Raw genomic sequence first — 26965 nt, 5'->3', positions numbered from 1 at the left:
GATTAGCTTGTATACACACCAAACACTTATCAGTGGTAGCGCGGGGAGTATTTTAATATAACTGCAAGTACCTCACTTATTGCCCCCCGTGCTAGGCTGGGAGTGTTCAATGGATCTCCTCTTCGGTTATAACCCTTATTACCTCCTACAAACACTTGAAGTAGAAGGAAGGGGGGAAAGGTGATTAAAACTAACCAATCAGATTTTAGCATTTATAACAACGTAAAAACGCAGAAAGAATGCAGCTTGTATATTGCCTCTCTATCTATTTTATTTCAGATGGTTTATGTTACTATCTATTGTTTTGAACAAGATTATAAAATTACAAGAAGGAAATATTGTTAGTATTAAAAAAAAATGCATTCAAAATCTTGTTTACAATTTTCATGTGTTTTCATTTAGCTATGAGACCCTCCATTCCCTTCACCAATCATTGTCAACTCACATTGTCAAACCACAAAACTAATGAACACATAAGAGATTTTAAAGGTGCCAAGTGCCTATCATTACAATCAATCATTAGCCCAAAATATTTCTAAAAATTTGCATTTATTGATTTTGGTCAGATACTACACTTTTTAAGTATTCAATGTTTTATGATGTAAAACTAGACAATAAATATATATTTTTTTCAATATTTTGGGATAATTATTTACCATGAAGGTAGGCATTGGCACCTTGAACCCATTTGCTTTATTTCCATGTTTCCCAGGCTTCACACTCCCTTTGAGTTCAGATTATAAGATTATAAAACAATCAGGACTATTATGTTACCATTGAGAAAAAAAAATCCTCCAATGATTTGGAACTCTGTTTACAATTTTCATGTGTTTTATACTAAGAGAACATTGATTCTTTGATTGTTTGATCTTCACTTATCATTGTCATTATAAACCTTCATGGTTGATGGGGATGAAAAATAAATCACCATTATCACTGTAATTCAGAATCAGCAGTTGGGGTATCTTAACAACAAAGTGTATATGATGAGCCTCTTGCTTTCACTGAAATGTGGACTGGACAAGAACTTCCCCTTTGATCTCATAGTATAGAGATATCCAATTAATGACATTTCCATTATGTCTGCCAGAGATGACTTTCTTGATGTCTTCTGGAGTCAGGACATAATCCCACATGTGGACGTCACTTATTTCACCAACCAATGATTGCTTAGCATCAAAATTTCCACCAAAAGAATCTTGGTCCTGTCCCAGAACAATGCTGGTTTCTGCTGCGATAGAAGACCCTTTCATGGAGACTCTTCTGGGGAAGAGTTTCCCGTTGACCAAAAGTTGGACCACTCCAGTGTTGGAGTCCCAGGTCACACAGATGTGCCTCCAGTCCAAAGTCTCAGAGTCTGTCTAAAAATTTGTGACTTCCTGGTTGATATATACGGAACAAATGTTTGGAGGCTGTAAGTAGATGAGAAAGCCATTGTCCTTCCCGGGAGTAGCAAGAGAGAAGGGAGTATAGGGGCGAGAAAGGTCGGTATAAGAACGTAGACAGACGCTGACTTTCTGCATTTGTCTTGTAATTGTAGGTCTTAGAATGACATGAGCTGTGTTGGTTTCTTTGGGAAAGACGAAGACTTTATCCTCCAAGTCTAGGGAAGAAAACAAACAAACCTCATTATGGATACACATCAAAGCTTTAGATGATGAACAATAAATTCATAAATTATTTATAGATACTAGAAATTTAAAAAAAAATGGATACACTCATATATCTCAGGAAGATCATTATATTTATTTCCATTTTTGCAAATGTGCCCTTCAAATCCAGTAACGGACGTGTTTTAGCACTTTTTTCCCATTGTCTCAGTTATTCAGTCAATGGTGTTATTTTGATCTCAAAATGTCCTGCTGATATTTTAATTAAAATGGCAACCTAAGTTGTAGAAGTATAGGAGCCCTAACGTTGGGTTCACACTATTGCGAATTGGATGCGGTTTTCTGCATGGCAGGAGATTGCGACTGGCTCTCTATAGCTCCGGTGGCTCCGGTGTGAAATGCACAGGAGCCCTGTGCGTCTTTTGGTCCATTTCAGGTCCAAATTCAGACCAAAATTTGGGCTGAAATCGTACCTGAAACAGTGAATGCAGACGTACCGGACTTCTGCTGTGAGTCACTGTGTGCTCTAGTGTGAACCCAGCCTAAGACTATCACTATACACTTTATTAGTAGGCTCAATTCAAATCACTTGCCCACTGGGGCATTTAAAAAAAAATTATTTTGCATAGATGTATCAAATGCATATATATTCAGAAATGACTTTCAAGGCAAATATACAAATTATTCTACCCAATCTTTAAAAAAATAAAAATAAAGATTGGGTTGTGTTGTGTAACATGTAGGCTGGTCGCTTGGATCTCTCGGTGATACGGGAGACCGGGGGGGGGAGCAGCGGGAGGGGGGACATCCCCTCCTGCTCCTTGTGATAACAATCGGTGCTGCTTGCCGGGGCTCTCCCATCCCACCGGAAGATCCGAGCCACCAGCGAGAATGTCCGCTGGCTGGTGCCTCGGGTCTCCCGGTGGAACCCAGGCGAGCCGCATCGGTTGTTATTACAAGAAAGCTGACCCGTCGGATCTAAAAAAAAAAAAGGTACCGGGGTGATGCCTGTAGCTACATGATTTGGTGGCAAGTGGTTAAGATACTATCAGCTGAACCGTGAGATACATTGTGACTTTGTTGCACACACCGCAGGTCTACGAATATCCACTAGATGGGTAAATCGTGTCACTTGAGCTTTCTTGAGGGGTTACATACCCCATGGAGGGATCACATATTCTACCTTAGGTTTCCCCTGCTTATACAGCAACTAATAAGGCAGTTGACCAACCTGCCTTCCTTGCAGTTAACACGCCAGACAACCTACACGGTTGGAGGAATCATTGCTTACGTACACTGCTTCCCTGCCTAATCATTGTGTGCTCCCAGGGGCACTCATGCATGGCTGTTGATGAGCCTGAAGTCTTGCTATAAGGTTTAGACACATCCACTCATGTTTGTGACGCCCTTGTTCTGATGTCATAGGGGAGGGGACAGAAGGTGTGGGAAACAACAACGTTGTCTTTGTTTTATGCTGATGAATGTAAATAGTATCTATGTTAAATTTTAGATTTTTTTTTGATACAATGTGATAGACTTTTTCAATAAACTTGTAATTTTTCATTAACCCCATTGACGCCATAGTGTCTCTGTAGGTAACCGATTTTCTGGTGTGTTGATACTATATATTTACTTAAAAATTCTGTTGTTAGTGTAGTTTCTGTGAGATTACAAGAGACTACACACACCGTGTGGAGGCAAGCAATTGGGGTGATTACTATTACCTCCATCAGTGACAACCATTCCATACAGGGTGCAGGGGTGCCACCCCCCTAATCCATGTGCCCGGCGAATAATCTACATGCAGGGTGCCGGACGCATGGATTTCAATGTTTTTTTTTTTTTGAAGCACATGATTAGAGCCTGTAGCTCTAATTGGCTTCAATAAAAGGGTGGGCTTGGGCGCAGAGCACTGCGCCCTGAGCCCACCCAGTTGTGTGATAGTAGCTAATTAATATTCACTTTTGTCTTCCTGCTTCTCCTCCCAGCCAATCAGGAAGTGGGTCTTAAGACCCAATTGGCCGAGAGGAGAAGCGACTGTGTTGGCCTCAGAGGAGGAAGCCTTGAGGAGGAGGAGACCCAGGGTGAAGCCACCGAGGAGGAGCCGAAGCTGCCTGTAACCTAGATGGGGTAAGAGTGGGCTGGTGGGTGGAGCAACGAGCGAGTGACAGGGGGAGTTGGTTGATTTGACTGATGGTGGACCAACCGACGGACCAAACGGGGGGGGGAGAGGTGGTGGTGGTTTGTTTGCCTAACCCCCAAAAGATGGAGCACCAGCCGCCACTGACTTCCATGCCGTGTTTCAATTACTCACTGACCTATGAACTGCTCTACACAAGTCCTGAGTGCCCGGCGATAGGACACATAAGCCGGTGGAGGGAGTAGTGCAAAAACGTCCTCTATTGCCTTCTGTGTTCAGTGACAGGATAGAGAGGACAGCATTGCCGGAGGTTGCGGAACAACGTTTTGCCACTTTCCGACAGAAAAAAAAGCCCTGGGTGAAGGACCTACGTATGTATTTGCATTTTACACGTGGACACAGGGCAACGGGGGAGCTTTAAGTTTTGGGGTTTTTTTATTTATTTTATTAACTTTTTATTACATTATTTTTCTAAAATGTTTTTTTGGATCAACTTTATTGCTATCACAAGGGATGAATAACATCCCTTGTGATAGCATGGGCGATGACAGGTACTCTTTAGTGAAACATCTGGGGTCTATTAGAGCCCCACTGCTCCCCAAAGCATCTGATCAAACTGAGATTAGATGATCAGCTACTTTACTAGCCGGTGACGGACGGTAAATGAATAACCAGTGGTGGCCCGTCCATTTGGGGGTGCACGGGCACCTATCCATGCATCCAGCCCCCTGATCTACATTCAGGATGCCGGACTATGGATTCCAATGAGGGGGTGTTTTTTTTAAAACACGTGTTTAGAGTCAGAGGCTCTAATAGGCTTCAAAAAAGGGTGGGCTCAGGGCGCAGAGCACTGCACTCCGAGCCCACCCAGTTGTGGGACAATAGCGAATGAATATTCGCTATTGCCACACTGATGCTCCTCCCGTCCAATCAGGAAGCCAATTGGCTGAAAGGACAGGTGATCCTATTGGACGCCTAGGAGGAAGGAGACGCATGGCGGAAGCCGCTGTGATGCAGAAGAGGAGAGAACACTGGAGCCACTGCCCGCCGCACGTAAGAGCCCGCAACCCGCCCACCGCCCGCCCGCAACCTAGATGGGATAAGTGCCAGGCTTGATGACCGACCAACCGCCACTGTGAACAACCAAAACTGGAAGTTATTAAATCCTAGTCCAGTGATGGTGAACCTTGGCACCCCAGATGTTTTGGAATTACATTTATCATGATGCTCAACTACACTGCAGAGTGCTTGAGCATCATGGGAAATGTAGTTCCAAAACATCTGGGGTGCCAAGGTTTGCCATCACTGTCCTAGTCAGTGTGACCGTCCACATTGGCTTCAAGGTCCCCAGTAGGACGCGAGAACCTGGAAACAGTGGTGTCATGGATCCGCAGTAATGTTTGTCTGTCAGCTTACCTTTCCATGTGTTCAGCTTGAGAGACCAGCCGCCCTTCAGCTGGTTGCTTAAGTATTCTCTCCTCAAAGCATGGCTCCACCTCAGGCCCTATCAGGGAACACTATATTAACCTGTGCACTGCAAGCCAACCCTGCTGATCAATTTTGTGTTTGGCTTCCGTGTGCTCCTTGCTGTGTGTTCTATGTCTGATTCTAGTTAGCTATCTTGGCTTGTTCCTGACTGTCCTTGTCTGCTTCATATCCCGACCTTGGCGTGTTCCTTGACTGTCCTTACCTGCTTGTTGCCCTGACCTTTGGCTATCTCCTGACTATCCTTTTGTTGTTGCAGTCTGCTGCTTCTCTCTACCTTCCTGTACTCTACCGTGAGCGTGATCTGGGAGGCCCTGGGGGTTGCGACCTGGAGCCAGACTGCAGCTAAATCCATCCCCACCACTAGGGGCCTCTGGTGAACACCCGCCGGCTCTTAGATTCCGCGCCCTGGGAAATACCTGTTGGTGCTCCAGAATACCTGCTCTCCTGAATCACCTAGAGCTCCATCCGCAGCAGCAGGACTCAGGTGATCTGACAAGTGGCATGTAGTGGCCGGGGGGTTCGATCCACTCCTTGTAAAAGTGTTTGGGCAGCTGTATAGATGCTTGGATCGTTTTTACAAAAAAGAGGATCACAGGCTGAAACAGATACCAGTATTATGACTACCTCTGTGTCCATGATCCTGGTATAACCACTTCAACCTGAGGTTTTTTATATACTGCCTAGGCGTATGAAGTGGTTAAAAATACTCATAAAAGGAATTGTGTAGAAGGAAAAGAAAGAAAATAAAGGTGTATATAGTAAGAGGACAGACTTACGTTGAGGTTCAGGCTTGACGAGAACTTCCCCTTTAATTTCACAACGTAAGGAGTTCCAATTAATGACATTTCCTTGGAGATCACCAGAGAGGACCTTCTGGATGTCTTCCTGAGTCAGGACATAATCCCACATGTGAATGTCACTTATTTCACCAACCAATGACTGAGAAGCATCAAACCCTCCACCAAAAGAATCCTGGTCTTGTCCCAGAACAATACTGCTTTCAGCATCGATATAATATCCACTTAGGCGCCCCCTTTCGGAGGAGAGCTTTCCATTGAGCCAAAGATAGGCCCCTTCATATCTGTTGTTCCAGGTCACACAGATGTGCCTCCAGTAAAAAGGTTTCCAGTTTGGTGTGAAAGCAGCCATTTCATTACTTTTGAATACCTTATAGGTGTATGGAGGCTCTAAGCATATATGAAAGGCATCAGGGTAGTGTGGAGCAGCCATAGAGAACAAAGAATAGGGGCGGGAAAGTTCACTGTAGGTACGTAGACAGAGGCTGACTTCAAACAATGGCTTAGTAATTGTAGGTCTTAGAATGACATGAGCTGTGTCGGTTTCTTTGGGGAAGACGAAGACTTTACCCTCCAAATCTAGGGAAGAAAACAGAAAAAAAAATAATCACTGCGACATTTCAAAGTTTTAGGTGCTGAACAAAAAATGTGTTAATGAAAGCTAGAGTCTAAAATAAAAAAACAGATCCGCTGATAAAGCTCAGGAAGGTAAATATATTCCTTTTTACTGCATGTATAAATATGTAGTTTGCAGATCTTGGACCATGAACAAAAGGAAAACGAATGTGTTTTGACAGCTTTTTGGCAAGTGTAGTGGCCTTTATTTGTTGCCACTCCTCTGGTGATGTAGTGGGTGGGGTCTGGCCGTTTAGGTATGGGAATGGGTGACCCCTGACCAGCACCATGTAGGTCTGTAGCCTGTGTACCTGCGTGGAAGAGAGAGCCCTGCAGGGCTAGACTTCCAGGAGGGGTAGTTATGGACTCATAACGGAGAAGGCAGAAGAACCTTGTCATCCCCAACCTTTAACCACTTGCCGGTCCGGCTAACAGTAATTATACTGCTGGCTGGTGGCTTGAGAAGGTGCCACAATGTACCTGTACGTTGCCCCGCTTATGCACACTGGTGTGTCCCCTGGGTGGTGGTTGAGCGATCTGCTACCTCTGTGTCAAAGGGACACAGCGGATTTTGGTGCTCGGTATCGGACCACTGTGATTGGCCCAGATACCATGTTATCTCTGTGCAATCACATGACACCTAGTAAAAAACAGGCATAAATGGAATCTATTGGGTTCTTGGCCAATCACAGCACTCTGTACCATATGATAGCTGTGGCCAGTCACAGCATCACAATAGTAAACCATGAGTCATGAATGAAAGTCATTCATGATACACTATATTGTCAAAAGTATTGTGACACCTGCCTTTACACGCACATGAACTTTGATGGCATCCCAGTCTTAGTCCGTAGGGTTCAATATTGAGTTGGCCCACCCTTTGCAGCTATAACAGCTTCAACTCTTCTGGGAAGGCTGTCCACAAGGTTTAGGAGTGTGTCTATGGGAATGTTTGACCATTCTTCCAAAAGTGCATGTGTGCGGTCAGGCACTGATGTTGGACAAGGAGGCCTAGCTCGGAGTCTGCACTCTAATTCATCCCAAAGGTGTTCTATCAGGTTAAGGTCAGGACTCTGTACAGACCAGTCATGTTCCTCCACCCCAAACTCACTCATCCATGTCTTTATGGACTTTGCTTTGTGCACTGGTGTGCAGTCATGTTGGAACAGGAAGGGGCCATCCCCAAACTGTCCCCACGAAGTTGGGAGTATGAAATTGTCCAAAATGTCTTGGTATGTTGACGCCTTAAGAGTTCCCTTCACTGGAACTAAGGGGCCAAGCCCAACCCCTGAAAAACAACCCCCCACCATAATCCCCCCCTCCACCAAAAGATTTGGACCAGTGCACAAAGAAGGATGGTCAAACATTCCCCCGCACCTAAACCTTGTGGACAGCATTCCCAGAATTGAAACTGCTATAGATGCAAAGGGTGGGCCAAATCAATATTGAACCCTATGGAGTAAGACTGGGATGCCATTAAAGTTCATGTCCGTGTAAAGGCAGGTGTCTCAATACTTTTGAAAACATAGTGTAGTTCAAACAATTGCTCTTAGGCTCCTTTCACACGAGGCGGACTCCGCTTCCACGGAGTCCGCCTCGGTCCGCCGGCTCAGCGGGAGATCTCTCCGTTGAACTCCACTGAGCCGGCGGATGACAGGTCCCTCTCTGCTTACTGAGCGGTGAGGGGCTTGTCAAGCGCCGCTGCTGCCTATGGAGAGATCGGACGAAAACGGACAGCATGTCCGTTTTCATCAGATCTCACCCGATCCGATCCGCCAGCGACAGATCCGAACGTAGAGGCATCCGTCTGCTTTTAGTGGATCGGACCGGGTTGGATGTCAGCGGACATGTCTCCGCTGACATCCGTTGCTCCATAGGCTAGCATGGAGCGCCCGTTCAGGTCTGCCGTCAAAAATGACAGGTGGACCTGAACGGTCCGATCGTGTTAAAGCGATTCTGATAAACTCATAGTAATGGGGATCCCAAACCTCATTCCTACTTTTGGTTCAGTATATTGTGTTCACTTTGAAAAAAAAAGATTGTAAACGGATCATAAAATCACAAGGAAGTGTTTTTTATAATTTGGAGTCCCATTCCAAATTTTTCGTTGTTCTACTTACTCCATGAGACAGTTGGTTATTTGTTGGGTGTTATGTCACCTATAATTGTCATCATCACCTCTTATTATTCATGAGTATGAGGAATATATCATCATTTTCAATTCAATTATATACTGACAGTTGGAGAATCTTATTAATTAAAAAGCTGAATATAGACAAATGATAGACTTACGCTGGTGTTTTAACTGGACGAGAACGTCCCCCTTGATTTCATAATGTAGAGATAGCCAGTTAATGACGTTTCCATGGAGATCACCAGAGATGACCTTCTTGATGTCTTCTGGAGTCAGGACATAATCCCACATGTGAACGTCACCTGTTTCACCGACCAATGACTGAGAAGCATCAAAAGAGTCTTGTTCCTGTCCCAGAACAATGCTGGCTTCAGCTGCAATATAAGACCCTTTCATGGAGACTCCTTCTGGGTAGAGTTTCCCATTGACCCAAAGTTGGACCACTCCAGTGTCGGAGTTCCAGGTCACACAGGTGTGTCTCAAAGACTCGGAGTCTGTCTTAAAACTAGTGACTTCCTGGTTGATATATATAGAACAAGTGTCCGGAGGCTGTATGTTGATTAGAAAGGCCTTTCCCCCCTCGGGAGTAGCAAGAGAGAAAACCGTATAGGGGCGTGAAAGATCAGAATAAGAGTGTAGACAAACGCTGACTTTCTGCAATGGCCTTGTGATTGAAGGGCTTAGAAGGACATGAGATGTGTTGGTTTCATAGGGGAAGACAAAGACTTTACCTTCCAGGTCTAGGGAAGAAAATAAAGACCATTACTGCTACATATCAAAGCTTTAGGTGCTGAACAATAAACTCAAAGTTTATAAACAGATAATAGAATTTGGAATAAAACTGGATACTCTCAGAGATCAGTAGATTCCATTTAATTTTGTTTCTAAATATTTATGTTTTGTATCCGGAAACTAATGTGCATTAGACATATGTGCGGTCCATTTCGTTTCCGAATCGAAATACGGACAATTTTTTTTGTTATTCGGAAATTCGGATGTACCCAAATTTCTGAATTACAAAGTACCAAATGTAAAAGAATCTAACATAATGAAACGAAATTCAGACAAAATTCTAATTCGAATCGTATTTTAAAACAAATTCTAAATCAATTTGAAAACAAGAGTAGAACAGAATAGAATATAAAATAATAGAATAAAATATAATCGAAACTAAAGGAATAGAATATAAAAGAATAGAAACTAAAGGAATAGTATATCAAAGAATAGAATCAAATAGAATCTAATAGAATACAAAATAAAATAAAGCAAATATAATAAAATAAAATAATAGAATAGAAAAGAATAGAGCAGGGATATGCAATTAGCGGACCTCCAGCTGTTGCAAAACTACAAGTCCCATCATGCTTCTGCCTCTGGGGGTCATGCTTGTGGCTGTCATAGTCTTGTTATGCCTCATGGGACTTGTAGTTCTGCAACAGCTGGAGGCCCGCTAATTGCATATCCCTGGAATAGAGTAACAGAACGGAATAGAATAGAAAAGACTAGAATAAAATATAATAGAAAATAAAGGAATAGAATATAAAAAATAGTATAGAAAATAAAAGAATCAAATAGATTACCAAATGAAATAATAGAAACAAATAGAATAAAACAAAACAGAATAAAATAAAATAGAATAAAAAATAAGGCAATAGAATATAAAAAAATAGGATAGAAAAGAATAGAAAATAAAAGGGTAGAATAGAATAGAAAACAGAACAAAATAGAATGTAAAATAGAAGAATAGAACAGAATAGAAAATAAAAGAATAGAAATAGAATAAAATAGATTCAATTTGAATTTAAATATCCAGGAACTAAAATAACATAGAATAAAATATGAAAGAATAGAATAAAAAAAATATAGGAAAGAATAGAACAAAATAGAAATAATATAACTGTTTTCCGAAATTCGAATTTCAAATAGAATAAATTTGACTTAGAATAGAATAGATTAAAATAGAATAGAAGATAAAAGAATAGAATATCAAAGAAAATAAGAGAAAAAGAATAGTATAAAAAAAGACTAGAATAAAGAATAGAATAAAATAGAAAGAATATAATTGTCTTCCGAAATTCTAATTTTGAATAGAACAAATTCAAATTCAAATGCCGAATTTTCTAATTTTCCGAATTGAGTTGAAATTAAATTAGATTAGACCGAATGCAGAGAATTCAAATTAACCACTTACCAACCGGCCCATAGCCGAATGACGGCTGCAGGGCGGTTGGATAACTCTGGGTGGACGTACTATGACGTCCTCCCAGAATTCCCCTCTCGCGCGCCCCCTGGGGCGCGCACCCGAACACATCCGTGACCGCCGGGTCCAGGGGACCCGGCGCATCACGGATCCCGGTAAATGGCCGCTGATCGCGGCCGTTTACCATGTGAACATGTGAACCATGTCGGCGCGATCACATGTAAACAGGCCGGCGTCATCTGATGACGCCGGTTCCTCTCCTCCCCTCCTGTGTACCGATCGGTACACTGTGGAGGAGAGGGGGATGGATGGATGTCTGCAGCGCTGTGGGCTGTATGTGTAGTGCCCACAGCGCTGGACAGAGACATCCAGCCATCCATCCATCCATGCTCAGCCATCCCTCACTACTAATGCTGTGCAATACTCTGCAATACCCCCACAATACTCTGCAATACCCCCACAATACTCTGCAATGCTGTGCAATACTCTGCAATACCCCCACAATACTCTGCAATGCTGTGCAATACTCTGCAATACCCCCACAATACTCTGCAATGCTGTGCAATACTCTGCAATACCCCCACAATACTCTGCAATGCCCCCACAATACTCTGCAATGCTATGCAATACTCTGCAATGCCCCCACAATACTCTGCAATGCTGTGCAATACTCTGCAATGCCCCCACAATACTCTGCAATGCCCGCGCCATACTCTGCCATGCCCCCGCCATACCCCGCCATACTCCGCCATACCCCGCCATACTCCGCCATACCCCGCCATACCCCGCCATACCCCGCCATACCCCGCCATACTCTGCCATACCCCGCCATACTCTGCCATACTCTGCCATACCCCGCCATACCCCGCCATACTCCGCCATACCCCGCCATACTCCGCCATACTCCGCCATACCCCGCCATACCCCGCCATACTCTGCCATACTCCGCAATACCCCGCCATACCCTGCCATGCTGAGCCATGCTCAGCTGTACTCGCCCTCTGTATGTGGCCAGGCTGTGGAAGTCTCACACATGGGGTATCGCCGTACTCAGGAGGAGCAGGAGAATCTATTTTGGGGTGTCATTTTTGGTATGTACATGTTATGTGGTAGAAATATTGTATAAATGGACAACTTTGTGTTAAAAGAAAAAAGCGTTTTAACCACTTCCCGCCCGCCGGCCGTCATACAACGTCCTTGACTTTGTGCGGAGATATCTGAATGATGGTTGCAGCTACAGGCATCATTCAGATATCAGCTTTTTCAGCCGGCGATTCCCTACACCATGAGAATGATCATAGCGGCTGTTCCACTGCTTGATCGTTCTTACGGGAGGCGAGAGGGGACGTCCCCCCTTCCCGCCGCCTTGCGGTGCTTCTACCGACTCACCGCTACGATCGAAGCAAGGATCTTTTTTTTTTTTTTTTTTTTTTTTAATTTCAGGCTTCCCAGCCTAGAGGTGAGATGTGGGGTCTTATTGACCCCATATCTCACTGTAAAGAGGACCTGTCATGCCATATTCCTATTACAAGGCTGTTTATATTCCTTGTAATAGGAATAAAAGTGGTCAAAATTTTTTTTTTTTTGGAAAAAAGCATCAAACTAAAATAAATAAAGTAAAATGAACAATAAAAAAAAAAAAAATTTTTAAAGCGCCCCTGTCCCTGTGTGCTCGCATGCAGATGCAGAAGCGAACGCATACGTAAGTCCCGCCCACATATGAAAACGGTGTTCAAACCACACATGTGAGGTATCGCTGCGATCGGTAGAGCGAGAGCAATCATTTTGGCCCTACACCACCTCTGTAACTCAAAACATGTAACCAGTAAAAAATTTTAAAGCGTCGCCTATGGGGATTTTTGAGTAGCAAAGTTTGGCGCCATTCCACAAGCGCGTGCAGTTTTGAAAGGTGACATGTTGGGTATCTATTTACTCGGCCTAACTTCATCTTTCACATTATGCAAAAACATTGGGCTAACTTTACTGTTTTGGTTTTTGTAAAGCACAAAACAGTTTTTAAAAAAAAAAAAACGCTTTAAAAAAATTGCTGCGCAAATACCGTGCGAGATAAAAAGTTGCAACGACCGCCATTGTATTCTCTAGGGTCTTTGCTAAAAAAACATATATAATGTTTTGGGGTTCTATGTAATTTTCTAGCTAATAAATGATGATTTTTACATGTAGGAGAGAAATGTCAGAATTGGCCTGGGTGCTCCAGAACGCCTGAAGGTGCTCCCCTGCATGTTGGGCCTCTGTATGTGGCCACGCTGTGTAAAAGTCTCACACATGTGGTATCGCTGTACTCGGGAGTAATAGCAGAATGTGTTTTGGGGTGTAATTTGTGGTATGCATATGCGGTCTGTGAGATATACCCTGCTAATATGACAATTTTGTGGAAAAAAAAAAAAGTAAAAAAAAAAAACCTTGATTTTGCAAAGAATTGTGGGAAAAAATGACAACTTCAAAAAACTCACCATGCATCTTTCTAAACACCTTGGAATGTCTTCTTTCCAAAAAGGGGTCATTTGGGGGGTATTTGTACTTTTCTGGCATGTTAGGGTCTCAAGAAATTAGATAGGCCGTCAGTAATTCAGGTGTGATCAATTTTCAGATATGCGCACCATAGCTTTTGGACTCTATAACTTTCAAAAAGACCAAATAATATCCACCGATTTGGGTTATTTTTACCAAAGATATGTAGCGGTATAAATTTTGGCCAAAATATATGAAGAAAAATTACTAATTTGCAAAATATTATAACAGAAATGAAGAAAAATGTATTTTTTTACAGATTTTTCGGTCTTTTTTCTTTTACAGCGCAAAAAATAAAGAACCCAGCAGTGATTAAATACCACCAAAAGAAAGCTCTATTTGTGTGAAAAAAAGGACAAAAATTTCATAAAGATACAGTGTTGCATGACTGAGTAATTGTCATTCAAAATGTGAGAGCACCAAAAGCTGAAAATTGGTCTGGTTAGGAAGGGGGTTTAAGTGCCCAGTGGTCAAGTGGTTAAAAAAATGAATAAACGAAACAAAACAAACTCCAAAAATGAATAAAATTAAGCAAATTTAACTAAACAAAATTATTTAACTAACGAATCGAAGTGAAACAGATTTTTTTCGGTTGGCACATGTCTAATGTGCATTGGCAGCTTACATTTTCCATCTTCCCAGACAGCCAATGAGGGGTGTGACTTGTATCTCCAAATGTTCTGCTCACAATTTAATAAAAGTGGAGGCCTCAGTTATAGAAGTATTGGAGTCCCGCTGTTATGGCAGCAGCTAACTGCCATAACCCTGGTACCTCTCCTTCAGCGGGCGGTCCACTTCAAGATAAAAGTGGTCTCTGCGGCAGATCACTTTTATCTGCGCCGGGAGAGGGACCCCCCTCCCGCCGCTCTCCGGTGTCCTCCGCCTCTTACCGGAGCCGTCGGCAGGGGCGGAGGCGATCGTGTCCTGTCCCTGGCTTGACATGGAGACGAGTGAGGAGAAGATGGCCCCCACCCGGCTCCATACCACTGCAGGGCTCTTAAAGGGACTTTTTTATTTTTTATTTTGTTTCATATGACATAAAAATATATATACATTTTTTATTGAATTTTAGTGTAAATATGAGATGTGAGGTCTTTTTGACCCCAGATCTCATATTTAAGAGGTTCTGTCATGCTTTTTTCTATTACAAGGGATGTTTACATTCCTTGTAATAGGAATAAAAGTGACACCATTTTTTTAAAATGAAAAGTGTAAAAAAAAAATAAAAGGTAAAAAAAAAAAAAGAAAAAAAAATTTAAAGTGCCCCGTCCCACTGAGTTTGCGCACAGAAGCGAACGCATAAGTGAGCAGCGCCCGCATATGAAAACGGTGTTAAAACCACACATGTGAGGTATCGCCGCGATTGGTCGAGCGAGAGCAATAATTCTATTCCTAGACCTCCTCTGTAACTCAAAACATGCAACCTGTAAAAATTTTTAAACGTCGCCTATGGAAATTTTTAAGGGTAAATGTTTGTCGCCATTCCACGAGCGGGCGCAATTTTGAAGAGTGACATGTTGGGTATTAATTTACTCGGCGTTACATTATCTTTCACAATAAAAAAAAAAAAATCGGGATAACTTTACTGTTGTCTTATTTTTTAACTCAAAAAGTGTATTTTGTAAGACCGCTGCGCAAATATGGTGTGACAGAGAGTATTGCAACGACCGCCATTTTATTCTCTAGGGTTCTAGAAAATATATATATATAATTTTTGGGGGTTCTAAGTAATTTTCCAGCAAAAAAAAATGTTTTTAAACACCAAATCTCAGAAAGAGGCTCGGTCCTTAAGTGGTTAAAAGCCAGCAGATAAACATACCGCAGCTGCTGACCTTTAATAATAGGACCTGGAGTCCAGAGATGTAATTTCCATCAGCTGTCAGGTGCTGCCGCCGCCATTGCGGGTAAGGGAACCTGGTAGTGTAGCCTTGCGTCTTCACTTCGGGGACTCTACTGGGCATGCACGAGGCTCCGCTCCTCTCTCCCGCTTGCCCTACGGCGGGGGAAGGAGGAGGGAGGAGGAGGTAGACAAGCTGCTAGCGTAATTTGCCACGGCCTGGACTACCAAAAGTGGGGACAGGATACCTGTCAAAGACGCCCCCCTCCCCCGAAAGGTGCCAAATGTGGCACCAGAGGGGAGGAGGAGACAAATGAGCGGAAGTTCCACTTTTGGGTGGAACTCCGCTTTAAACACTTGCCCACCGGACACTCCCACCTCCTTCCTGCCCAGGCCAATTTTCAGCTTTCAGCGCTGTCACACTTTGAATTACTCAGTCATGTAACATTGTACACATATGACATTTTTATCATTTTTTCACACAAATAGAGATTTCTTTTGGTGGTATTTAATCTCCACTATGGGGGTTTTATTTTTTGCTAAACAAATGAAAAAAGAATGAAAATTTTAAACAAAACAAAGTGTTTCATATTTTGTTATAAAATTTTTGAAACAGGTAATTTTTCTCCATCACTGATGTGCGCTGATGAGAGGGCACTGATGGGCACTGATGGACAGTAATAGATTGAACTGATGGGCACTGATAGGCACTGATGAGGTGGCAATGATGGGCACTGATAGGTGGCCCTGATGGGCACAGATGAGGCAGCACTGGTGGGCACTGATGAGGTGGCACTGTGGGGCACTGATCAGGAGGCACTGAAGAGGCTGCACTGATGGACACTGATAGGTGGCACTGATGGGCACCAATAGGTGGCAATAATGGGCACTAATGAGGCGACACTGGTGGGCATTGATCAGGAGGCACTGATGAGGCTGCACTGATGGGTGGCACTGATAGGCACCTATAGGTGGCATGGAGAGGTGTCACTGATGGCCACTGATAGGTGGCACTGATATGCAGCAATGATAGGCAGCACTGATAAGGAACACTGATGATGAGGCACTAATGGGCACTGATTAGCAGCACTGATAGGTGGCACTGGTGGGCACTGATTAGCAGTACTGATGGACACTGATAGATGGGCACTGATTAGAAGCACTGGTGGGCACTGGTAGGTGGCACTGGTGGGCCCTGATTAGCAGTACTGATGGGCACTGATAGATAGCACTGGTGGGCACTGATTAGTAGTACTGATGGACATTGATATATGGCACTGAGGGGCACTGATTAGCAGCACTGGTGGGCACTTAGGGGACCGATGTCCTTCTAACAGAAGCCAGTTAATGGCTTTCTTCTTTTCTTCATGCTGACAGCGCGAAAATAAAAAAGCCAGTAACAAGCTTGTTTACTTCCGTGATCAGCTGTCATTGGCTGACAGCTGATCACGTGGTAAAGGGGCCGCTGTATTTGGCCCTTCACCCGATTTGTGATCAGCTGAGTCCCAAGGTGCCCCAGGGGGTGCGAGGGCAGCTCAAGAATGGAAGGATGTCCATGTACGCCCTCCCGGCATTTTAAGCCCACACTGTAGCCGTCTTTTGGCTATACCGCAGGCGCCAAGTGGTTAATAATGATATTGCTACATTTCATTCACACTGTATGTTAATGGTTGCAGGTCAACATATAACATTAAAGGACAATTGTACCTTTTATAGTAATGCCTTTCATCTTTTAGATTTCAGCCATCACTTTCTACCACTGATGGTGTTTTAGAAGAAGGAGCAGACACAGAAAGAATGGTACCTATCTGCAGCCCATCAGAGTACCTGAGTACCTATCTGCAGCCCATCAGAGTACCTGAGTACCTATCTGCAGCCCATGCCTCATAGAACATACATTGGGGTGTTTGCTTTCCAAAATGGGGTCATTTTTTTAGGTTAATTCCACTGTCCTGGTGCTCCAGGACCTTCAAAAGTGTGATAGGTCATCAGGAAATTAGATTAATAATTTATGCCCCCAGAACGCCTGAAGGTGCTCCCTGCATGTTGGGCCTTCTGTATGTTGTCAGGCTGTGGAAAAGTCTCACACATGAGGTATCACCATACTGAGGAGGAGTAGCAGAATGTATTATGGGGTGTAATTGGAAGTATGCATATGCTGTGTGTGAGAAATAACTTGTTAATATGACAATTTTGTGTAAATAGAGAGAGAGAGAGAGAGAGAGAGAGAGAGGTATATAATTTCTTAATTTTACCAAGAATTGTGGGAAAAAAAATTGCAACTTCAAAAAACTCACCATGCCTCTTACTAAATATCTTGGACTGTCTACTTTCCAAAAAAAAAAAAAGGGGTCATTTGGGGTGTATTTGTACTTCCCTAACATTTCAGGGCCTCAAGAAATGAGATAATCCATCAAGTCAAGAAATTGGTGGACTTTGTGGGCACATAATGAGAGGGAGACTTGTTCAATCTCTATATATGATAAAAATGTCATATGAGTACAGTATAGTATGACCGCGCAATTGTCATTGTAAGTGTGAGAGCGCTGAGAGCTGAAAATTGGTCTGGGAAGGAGGGGGGTGAAAGTGCCCGGTATTGAAGGGGTTAAAGCTGAACGCAGCCCATCAATGTAAGTTACTTTTCTGGCATGCCGGGATTGCTAACTGTCACATTTGCTTGTGCCCTCCACCAAACTGTCAAACGATAAAACCTCTTCTAGACTTTTCCAAAATTTTTTGCTTACATGTAACACTTAGTATTTTTTGCTAGAAAATTACTTAGAACTCCCAAACGTCATATATGCTTTTTTTTAAAAGCAGGGGCCCTAGAGAATAAAATTGCGGTTACGTAACCCGATTATTTGTAAGTTATAAAATATGATGTTACGCCACGTAAATAGATACCAAACATGTCATGCTTTAAAGTTGAGCACGCCCCTGCAATGGCGACAAACAACGTAAATTTTACTATCCATAGGCAACGCTTTAAAAGCTCTTACAGGTTACCACTGGTCTGGTGCTAGAATTACTGCCCATGATTCGACGTTTGCATGCTCGAGCATGAGGTGGCAGGGACACATATTTTTATTTTTTTATTTATGCACAGTTTCTTTACATTTTTTTTAAAAATCACTTTTATTGCTGTCACAAGTTATGTAAACATCCTTGTGACAGCAATAGGCATGTGACAAGTCCTCTATATGGAGAAATCCCTCCTCTGCCCTTAAGAGCATTCAAAACACCAAGATCTGTGCTTTTGATTTTTTTTTTTAAATAGCACAGTTGACATCCGGGTAAACCTGAAGTGATGTCAGGTCATACTTCCAGGTTACCATAGCGGAGACCCAATCAAAGCCGATCGCAGACGGCAGTGCTGGGACAAGCCATCCAGCGCCCAGGGCAAAGATGCCAAACTGAACTGCACCCCCCCTTCCCTCAGGGTTAGGGTCACAGTGCCCACATCCCTGCAATATACCATTGTGCCCAGGGCAGCTGCTTCTCTTGCCCACCTCTTGTCCTGGCTCTGCTGGACGAGAGAGCCTAAGCAAGCTGCAGAAGGCAGCGGGGGGATGTCCCCTCCTGCTGCTTGCAAAAGCAGTGCAGTGGCTAGCTAGCCGCTAGGATTACTTTTACAAGAGAGTCGGCCGCTGGCTTTAACAATACAGTATGGGGGTGATGCCTGTGGCTGCATATCATCTCAGTATAACCACCGAAAGTCCTATGTAGGGATGAGCCGAACACCCTCCGGTTCGGTTCACAGCAGAACATGCGAACAGGCAAAAAATTTGTGCGAATACCGTCTATGGGACACGAACATGAATAATCAAAAGTGCTAATTTTAAAAGCTTATATGCAAGTTATTGTCATAAAAAGTGTTTGGGGACCTGGGTCCTGCCCCAGGAGACATGTATCAATGCAAAAAAAGTTTTAAAAACGGGCGTTTTTTCGGGAGCAGTGATTTTAATAATGCCTAAAGTGAAACAATAAAAGTGAAATATTCCTTTAAATTTTGTACCTGGGGGTGTCTATAGTATACCCGTTTACGTAAACGGGTGACCCCGCCCCCCCCCCTGACACCACGGGGAAAGCCATAGGGAAGTCCCCGTGCGTCAGAGGGGGGAGGGGTCACCGGGTGGCCCTGTCCTCAGTTATATAAGAGCTGTCACAAGAACAGAAGTGTTACACAGTGGGAGACTCCCATTGAGGCGGATCGTCCGGAGGACATAGTGGGGAAGCCAGAGGAACATGCCGGAGGAGAAGACCGGAGGAAGAAGCAGAGAACCAGAAGAAGATAGAGGAAGAAGCGGGGGAAGAACAAGATGGAGGAAGAAGAAGAAAACCGAAGGAAGACCAGAAGAAGATGGAAGAAGAAGCGGGGAAAGAAGAAGACATTAATAAAGGAATTGTCAAAGACCGGCTATTGTCTTTTTTAATATTTTTGACACTTTTTTTGTGAAATGGTAGGGGTACTTGTACCCCATTACCAATTCACACAGGGAGGGTGGGATCTGGGGGTCCCCTTGTTAAAGGGGTCTTCCAATTCTGATAAGACCCCGCCCAAATACCCCCACAACCACCGGGCAAGGGTTGTGGGGATGAGGCACTTGTCCCCATCAACATGGGGACATCCTTCCCATGTTGAGGGCATGTGGCCTGGTACGGTTCAGGAGGGGGGGCGCTCTCTCGTGCCCCCCTCTTTTCCTGTAGCCTGCCAGGTTGCGTGCTCGGCTAAGGGTCTGGTATGGATTTTTGGGGGGACCCCCACGCCATCTTTTAAAAAAAATTGGCACAGGGGTTCCCCTTAATATCCATACCAGACCTGGTATGGAATTTGGGGGGACCCCCACGCAATTTTTTTTTTTTTTATTTTGGTTCGGGGTTCTCCTTAATATTCATACCAGACCCAAAGGGCCTGGTAATGGACTGTGGGGGAATCCCATGGCGTTTATTCCAATGACTTTTATGTCTATTGCTGCATTTGCCAGGACCAACAATTCATTAATAGCCGCGAGTACTTTTAAATGACTTTTTTTTCTTTAGAAATGTCATTTTGCTCTCAGACTGTTCTAAACACGGGAAACATGCACCACTTTACAGGTATACTATAGACACCCCCCAGGTACGAAATTTAAAGGAATATTTCACTTTTATTGTTTCACTTTAAGCATTATTAAAATCACTGCTCCTGAAAAAACGGCCATTTTTAAAACTTTTTTTGCATTGATACATGTCCCTTGGGGCAGGACCCGGGTCCCCAAACACTTTTTACGACAATAACTTGCATAATAACCTTTAAAATTAACACTTTTGATTTCTCCCATAGACTTTTAAAGGGTGTTCCGTAGCTTTCAAATTTGCCGCGAACACCCCAAATTGTTCGCTATTCGGCGAACGGGCGAACAGCCAATGTTGGGGTCGAACTCATGTTCGACCCAAACATAAAGCTCATCCCTAGTCCTATGGCATACAGGTACATTGCTGGTCCAGAAGTGGTTGTAAAGTCACAAAAAAGAGCTTTTATTTTAGTACTCTCATCAATAGGAATCTGGGTTACCACTTCTGGTTTTTCTAGTTACTCCATGAGAACATTGATTCCTGGTGTGATTTTTTCACTTATAATTGTCATTGCCACCTCTCAATGCTGATGTACATGACAAATAAATCATCATTTTTAGAGTTATTCTGTATTAAACGTTGGAGGATCTTAAAAATGAAAGTGTATATAGATAGGATGACAGACTTACGCAAATTTGTAGGCTGGAGAAGAACGTCCCCTTTCATTTCATAGAGTAGAGACTTCCAATTAATGACATTTCCATGGAGATCACCAGAGAGGATCTTCTGGATGTCTTCCTGAGTCAGGACATAATCCCACATGTGGACATCACTTATTTCACCAACCAATGACTGCTTAGCATCAAACCCTCCACCAAAAAAATGTTGTTCCTGTCCAAGAATAATACTGGTTTCAGTTACATTAAACTCTCCCCAAATATATCCTTTGGAGGAATTCTTCCCATTATCCCAAAGTTGAACTGTCCAAGTTTTTGAGTCCCAAGTCAGACAGGTATGGCTCCAGTCCAGAGACTCTGAGTCTCTCTTGATAATATGGTTTCCATGGTTTATGTATACAGTATAGGTGGTTGGAGCCTGGAACTTGATTAGAAAAGCATCTCTGTATGCTGGAGTAGCTAAAGAGAAGAGAGAATACTGGCGTGAAAGCTCACTGTAGGTACGTAGACAGACGCTGACATCCTGCAATGGTCTTGTAATTGTAGGTCTTAGAATGACATGAGCTGTGTTGGTTTCCTTGGGGAAGACGAACATTTTACCCTCCAAGTCTAGGAAAGGAAATAGACAAAACTCATTACTGGTACTTATCAAAGCTTTAGATGCAGAACAATAAACTCAGCATGTATTTATAGTTGATAGAGCCTAAAAATTACAAATAATTAGATACGCTCATATATCTCAAGAGGATCACTAATATTTCTTCTACTTTGTGTAGAGATTTGTCATTTTGTATGAAAAGAAAACAAATGTGATCTGACAGCTTCCATGTCCCACCTCCTTAGTTGGCCAAAAAAGGTATTTATTTTATCTCCAAATGTTCTGATAATATTTGAAATAAACACAGACCTCATTTCTGAAATATTTTGAAATATAGGAACCTCAGCACTATCGGGTATATAAGCTGGATGCCACAGTCATGAATAAATTAATATTAAAACTATAAGTACATTTCATTGTTTAATTAATGGTTGCAGGTTACCATATGGCACCAAATCTGAGCTCATTGGTTTAGTTTGACTCTGTCAGTATTTAAGTATATCCCATATCCTGATAACTTTGGTCAGTGGGGCTGTCTGGGAGTGCCAGTGTTAGACAATGGCCCATTGTACAGTTCTAAATAAGGTATGTAATAGTTCTTCACAATAAGATGGTACAGTGGGAAAAGAAGTGAATAGTAGCCATATGGGCAGTGATAGAGATACAGGTTGGGCTGCTAGTTATGCCACCAATGATGTCACACTGTGCCATGGGGGTTGTAGTACTCTACAACTCCAGAAAATGTGGTTAAATGTACTGTATCTAAAGCATGTGTGCGGTTCTCCAGGGAATATTGTTGGCGTCTTTTGCGGAGTCATACACCACCCTGTATGCAATTTAATGTCCATTTCATCTACTGAAAGAGACTAAGTAGATTTATAGATGGTATTGAGCTTTTCACCTCACTGTTGGGGAGGGAAGGCTTCCAAGCAGTTTCTCACTGGCTCATATGGTGTGGTATGGTTCAGGTGATGGGGTTGCATGCTTGTCTTACCCCTTTCCTGGCCTGCAAGACTGCACGCTAAGATAAGGGTCTGGTATGGATTTTGAGGGGGGCCTCCATGCTTTCTTTTCTTGGTTTTTGCATGGGGTTCCTCCATAAAATCCTGAGTTTGGACTTGATTAAACACAGTGGACCAACACCAGCAGATGACATGGCTCCAACTTCACACTGGACCTCATGCAACTTGGATTCTGTGCCTCTCCACTCTTTCTCCAGACTCTGGGACCTTGAGACCTTGATTTCCAAATGAAATGCAAAATTTTCCACAGTCCATGATGCTTTGGGAAGCCATGTCATCTACTGGTGTTGGTCCACTGTGTTTTATCAAGTCTAAAGTCAGTGCAGCCATCTAGTAGGAAATTCTAGAGCACGTCATGCTTTTCTCTGCTGACCAGCTTTATGGAGATGCTGATTTCATTTTCCAGCAGGACTTGGCATCTGCCAACACTGCCAAAACTACCAATACCTGGTTTAATGATTATGGTATCACTGTGCTTGATTGGCCAGCACCTGACCCAAATCCCATAGAGAGTTTTTGGGGCATTGTCAAGAGGAAGATGAGAGACACCAGACCCATCAATGCAGATAAGCTGAAGGCCACTATCAAAGCAACCTGGGGTTCAATAACACCTCAGCAAAGCTACAGGCTGATCACCTCCATGCCACATCACATTGATGTAGTAATTCATGCAAAGGGAGCCCCGACCAAGTATTGAGTGCATACTATACTGTACATGGACATAGCTATCAGTAAGCCAACATTTCTGTATTCAAAATCCTTTTTTTTATTGGTCTTATGTAATATTCTAATTTTCTGAGATACTGAATTTCGGGGGATCACTAGCTGGAAGCCATAATCATCAAAATTAAAAGAAAGAAATGCTCGAAATCTATCACTCTGTGTGCAACACATCTATATAAAATATATGAGTTTCATTTTTGAATTGAATTACTGATAATAAATTAACTTTTTGATGATATTCTAATTTTATGAGATGCACCTGTATATCTGATGTACTGACGGCCAATCTCATCCTTCCTGAGGCCCGAAAAAGCCAGGACAGCACAAATACCTCCAAAATGACCCCTTTGTGAAAAGTAGACAGTCCAATGTATTTAGTAAAAGGCATGGGAAGTTTTTTGAAGTTGTAATGTTTTGTCAAAATCTTTGGGAAAATTAAGATTTTTTTTTCACTATTTTCTTTTTTACATACTGTCACCAGTGCAGCAATGTTTTTAGTAAAAGGCATGGTGAGCTTTTTGAAGTTGTCACAATTATTTGGAAAAACTAAGAAAATAAATAAAACTATACTGTGTACTATTGTGATAGCTTTGATTGGCCCCAGTACCATGTGATCACTGTGACCAATCACAGAGATCACAATAGTTCACAATGATCGGCTGTGAATGAAAGCCATTGTGTACTATTGTGATAACTTTGATTGGCTCCATACCATGTGATCACTGTGACCAATCGCAGAGATCACAATAGTTCACAATGATCGGCTATGGATAAAAGACATTGTATAACATTTTGATAGCTTTGATTGGCCCCGTACCATGTGATCACTGTGACCAATCACAGAGATCACAATAGTTCACAATGATTGGATATGAATGAAAGCCATTGTGTAACATTTTGATAGCTTTGATTGGCCCCGTACTATGTGATTACTGTGACCAATCACAGAGATCACAATAGTTCACAATGATCGGCTATGAATGAAAGTCATTGTGTACTATTGTGATAACTTTGATTGGCTCCATACCATGTGATCACTGTGACCAATCGCAGAGATCACAATAGTTCACAATGATCGGCTATGGATAAAAGCCATTGTATAACATTTTGATAGCTTTGATTGGCCCCGTACCATGTGATCACTGTGACCAATCACAGAGATCACAATAGTTCACAATGATCGGCTATGAATGAAAGCCATTGTATAACATTTTGATAGCTTTGATTGGCCCCAGTACCATGTGATCACTGTGACCAATCACAGAGATCACAATAGTTCACAATGATCGGCTATAAATGAAAGTCATTGTGTACTATTGTTATAGCTTTGATTGGCCCCATACCATGTGATCACTGTGACCAATCACAGAGATCACAATAGTTTACAATGATCGGCTATGGATGAAAGCCATTGTATAACATTTTAATAACATTGATTGGCCCCGTACCATGTGACCAATCACAGAGATCACAATAGTTCACAATGATCGGCTATGAATGAAACTAATTGTGTACTATTGTGATAGCTTTGATTGGCCCGAGTACCATGTGACCACTGTGACTAATCACTGAGATGGTTAAGTTTGGAAGTGGTTAAGACCCTGCATGTCTTATTAAAGAGAAACTGTCATCAGAAGAATCACCACATAGGGGACTTGTTGTCCCCTATGTGATAAAAAAAAAAAAAAAAAGTTAAGCAAAGAAATTTTTTTTTTTGCAAAAAAAAAAAAAAAACAAGTTACACCCAAGCACATAAATCCCCCCCCCCCCCAAAAAAAAAAATTATGCACGCACCAATATAAATGCAATGCACATAAATTCGTAATTTTGAAAACTCGTAAATTCGTAAATTTGAAAATCTGAACAGAAAAACGTTATTTTTTTAAATTTTTTTAATTGCTTTTAAGTGTAAATATGAGATGTGAAGTCTTTTTGACCCCCAGATCTCACATTAAAGAGGTCCTGTCATGCTTTTTTTTTCTATTACAGGCGATGTTTACATTCCTCGTAAAAGGAATAAAAGTGACCCAATTTTTTTTTGAACCACTTGCCGACCACCTCACGACGATATACGTCGGCAGAAGGGCACGTACAGGCAGAATCACGTACCTGTACGTTGCCCTTTAAGAGGCGGCCGCGATCGCCTCATGGAGAGGATGAACGGGGAGATGCCGATGTAAACAGCATCTCCCCGTTCTGCCTAGTGACCGTGTCACTCGATCTCTGCTCCCTGTCATCGGAGCAGCGATCAGTGAACTGTAATACACAGCCACCCCCCCCCCCACAGTTAGAAACACGCCCCTAGGACACACTTAACCCCTACACTCCCACCTAGTGGTTAACCCCTTCACTGCCAGTGACATTTTTACAGTAATCAATGCAATTTTTTAGCATTGATCGCTGTATTAATGCCAATGGTCCCAAAAATGTGTCAAAAATGTCCGATGTGTCCGCCATAATGTCGCAGTCACGAGAAAAATCGCTGATCGACGTCATTTAAAAAAAATAAAAATGCCATAAAACTATCAAAAAAAATAAAAATGCCATAAAACTATCCCCTATTTTGTAAACACTATAACTTTTGCGCAAACCAATCAATAATCGATTATTGCATTTTTTTTTACCAAAAATATATAGAAGAATACATATCGGCCTAAACTGAGGAAAAAAATATTTTTTTTATATATTTTTGGGAGATATTTCTTATAGCAAAAAGTAAAAAATATTGCATTTTTTTCAAAATTGTTGCTCTATTTTTGTTTATAGCGCAAAAAATAAAAACTGCAGGGGTGATCAAATACCACCAAAAGAAATCTCTATTTGTGAGAAATAAAGGACATCATTTTTGTTTGGGAGCCACGTCGCACGACCGCGCAATTGTCAGTTAAATCGATGCAGTGCCGAATCGTAAAAATTGCTCTGGTCAGGAAGGGGGTAAATTCTTCCGGGGCTGAAGTGGTTAAATGGACAGTGTAAAAATAAAAAATAAAATGTCAAATAAATAAGAATTTTTTTTCTTAAATGTTTTAAAGTGCCCCGTCCCTCCGTGCTCACACGCAGAAGCGAGCGCATACGTAAAACATGCCCACATATGAAAACAGTGTTCAAACCACACATGTGAGGTATTGCCGCGATCGTTATGCCGCATACAGATGATCGGACATTCCGACAACAAAATCCATGGATTTTTTCCGACGGATGTTGGCTCAAACTTGTCTTGCATACACACGGTCACACAAATGTTGTCGGAAATTCCGATCGCCAAGAACGCGGTGATGTACAACACGTACGATGAGCCAAGAAAAATTAAGTTCTATAGCCAGTGTGGCTCTTGATTGCGAGCATGTGTGGAATTTTGTGCGTCGGAATTGTCTACACACGATCGGAATTTCCAACAACAAGTTTTGTTTGTCGGAAAATTTGAGATCCAGCTCTCAAACACTTGTTGTCGGAAATTCCGACAGCAAATGTCCGATGGAGCCCACACACGGTCGGAATTTCCGACAGCAAGCTCACATTGAACATTTGTTGTCGGAA

General features: G+C 42.5%; 1 protein-coding gene across 1 annotated transcript in view; it reads right to left on the bottom strand.

Moving 5' to 3' along the window:
* Positions 1-246: 246 nt before the first annotated feature.
* The window catches only part of LOC141133797 (uncharacterized), a 27459-nt gene continuing 740 nt past the window's right edge, over positions 247-26965 (bottom strand). Inside the window, exons 2-5 of the mRNA XM_073623353.1 lie at positions 21098-21694; positions 8943-9524; positions 6015-6614; positions 247-1603 (exon numbers count right to left, since the gene is read on the bottom strand). Of these exons, the coding sequence (XP_073479454.1) occupies positions 1362-1603; positions 6015-6614; positions 8943-9524; positions 21098-21694 (2021 nt within the window). The 3' untranslated portion in view covers positions 247-1361. The remainder of the gene's footprint in view (positions 1604-6014; positions 6615-8942; positions 9525-21097; positions 21695-26965) is intronic.

Source organism: Aquarana catesbeiana, linkage group LG03 (genome assembly GCF_042186555.1).
Source record: "Aquarana catesbeiana isolate 2022-GZ linkage group LG03, ASM4218655v1, whole genome shotgun sequence".
NCBI lineage: Eukaryota > Metazoa > Chordata > Amphibia > Anura > Ranidae > Aquarana > Aquarana catesbeiana.
The sequence above is the reverse complement of the archived record's forward strand: the minus strand, read 5'-3'. Positions and strand labels throughout refer to the sequence as shown.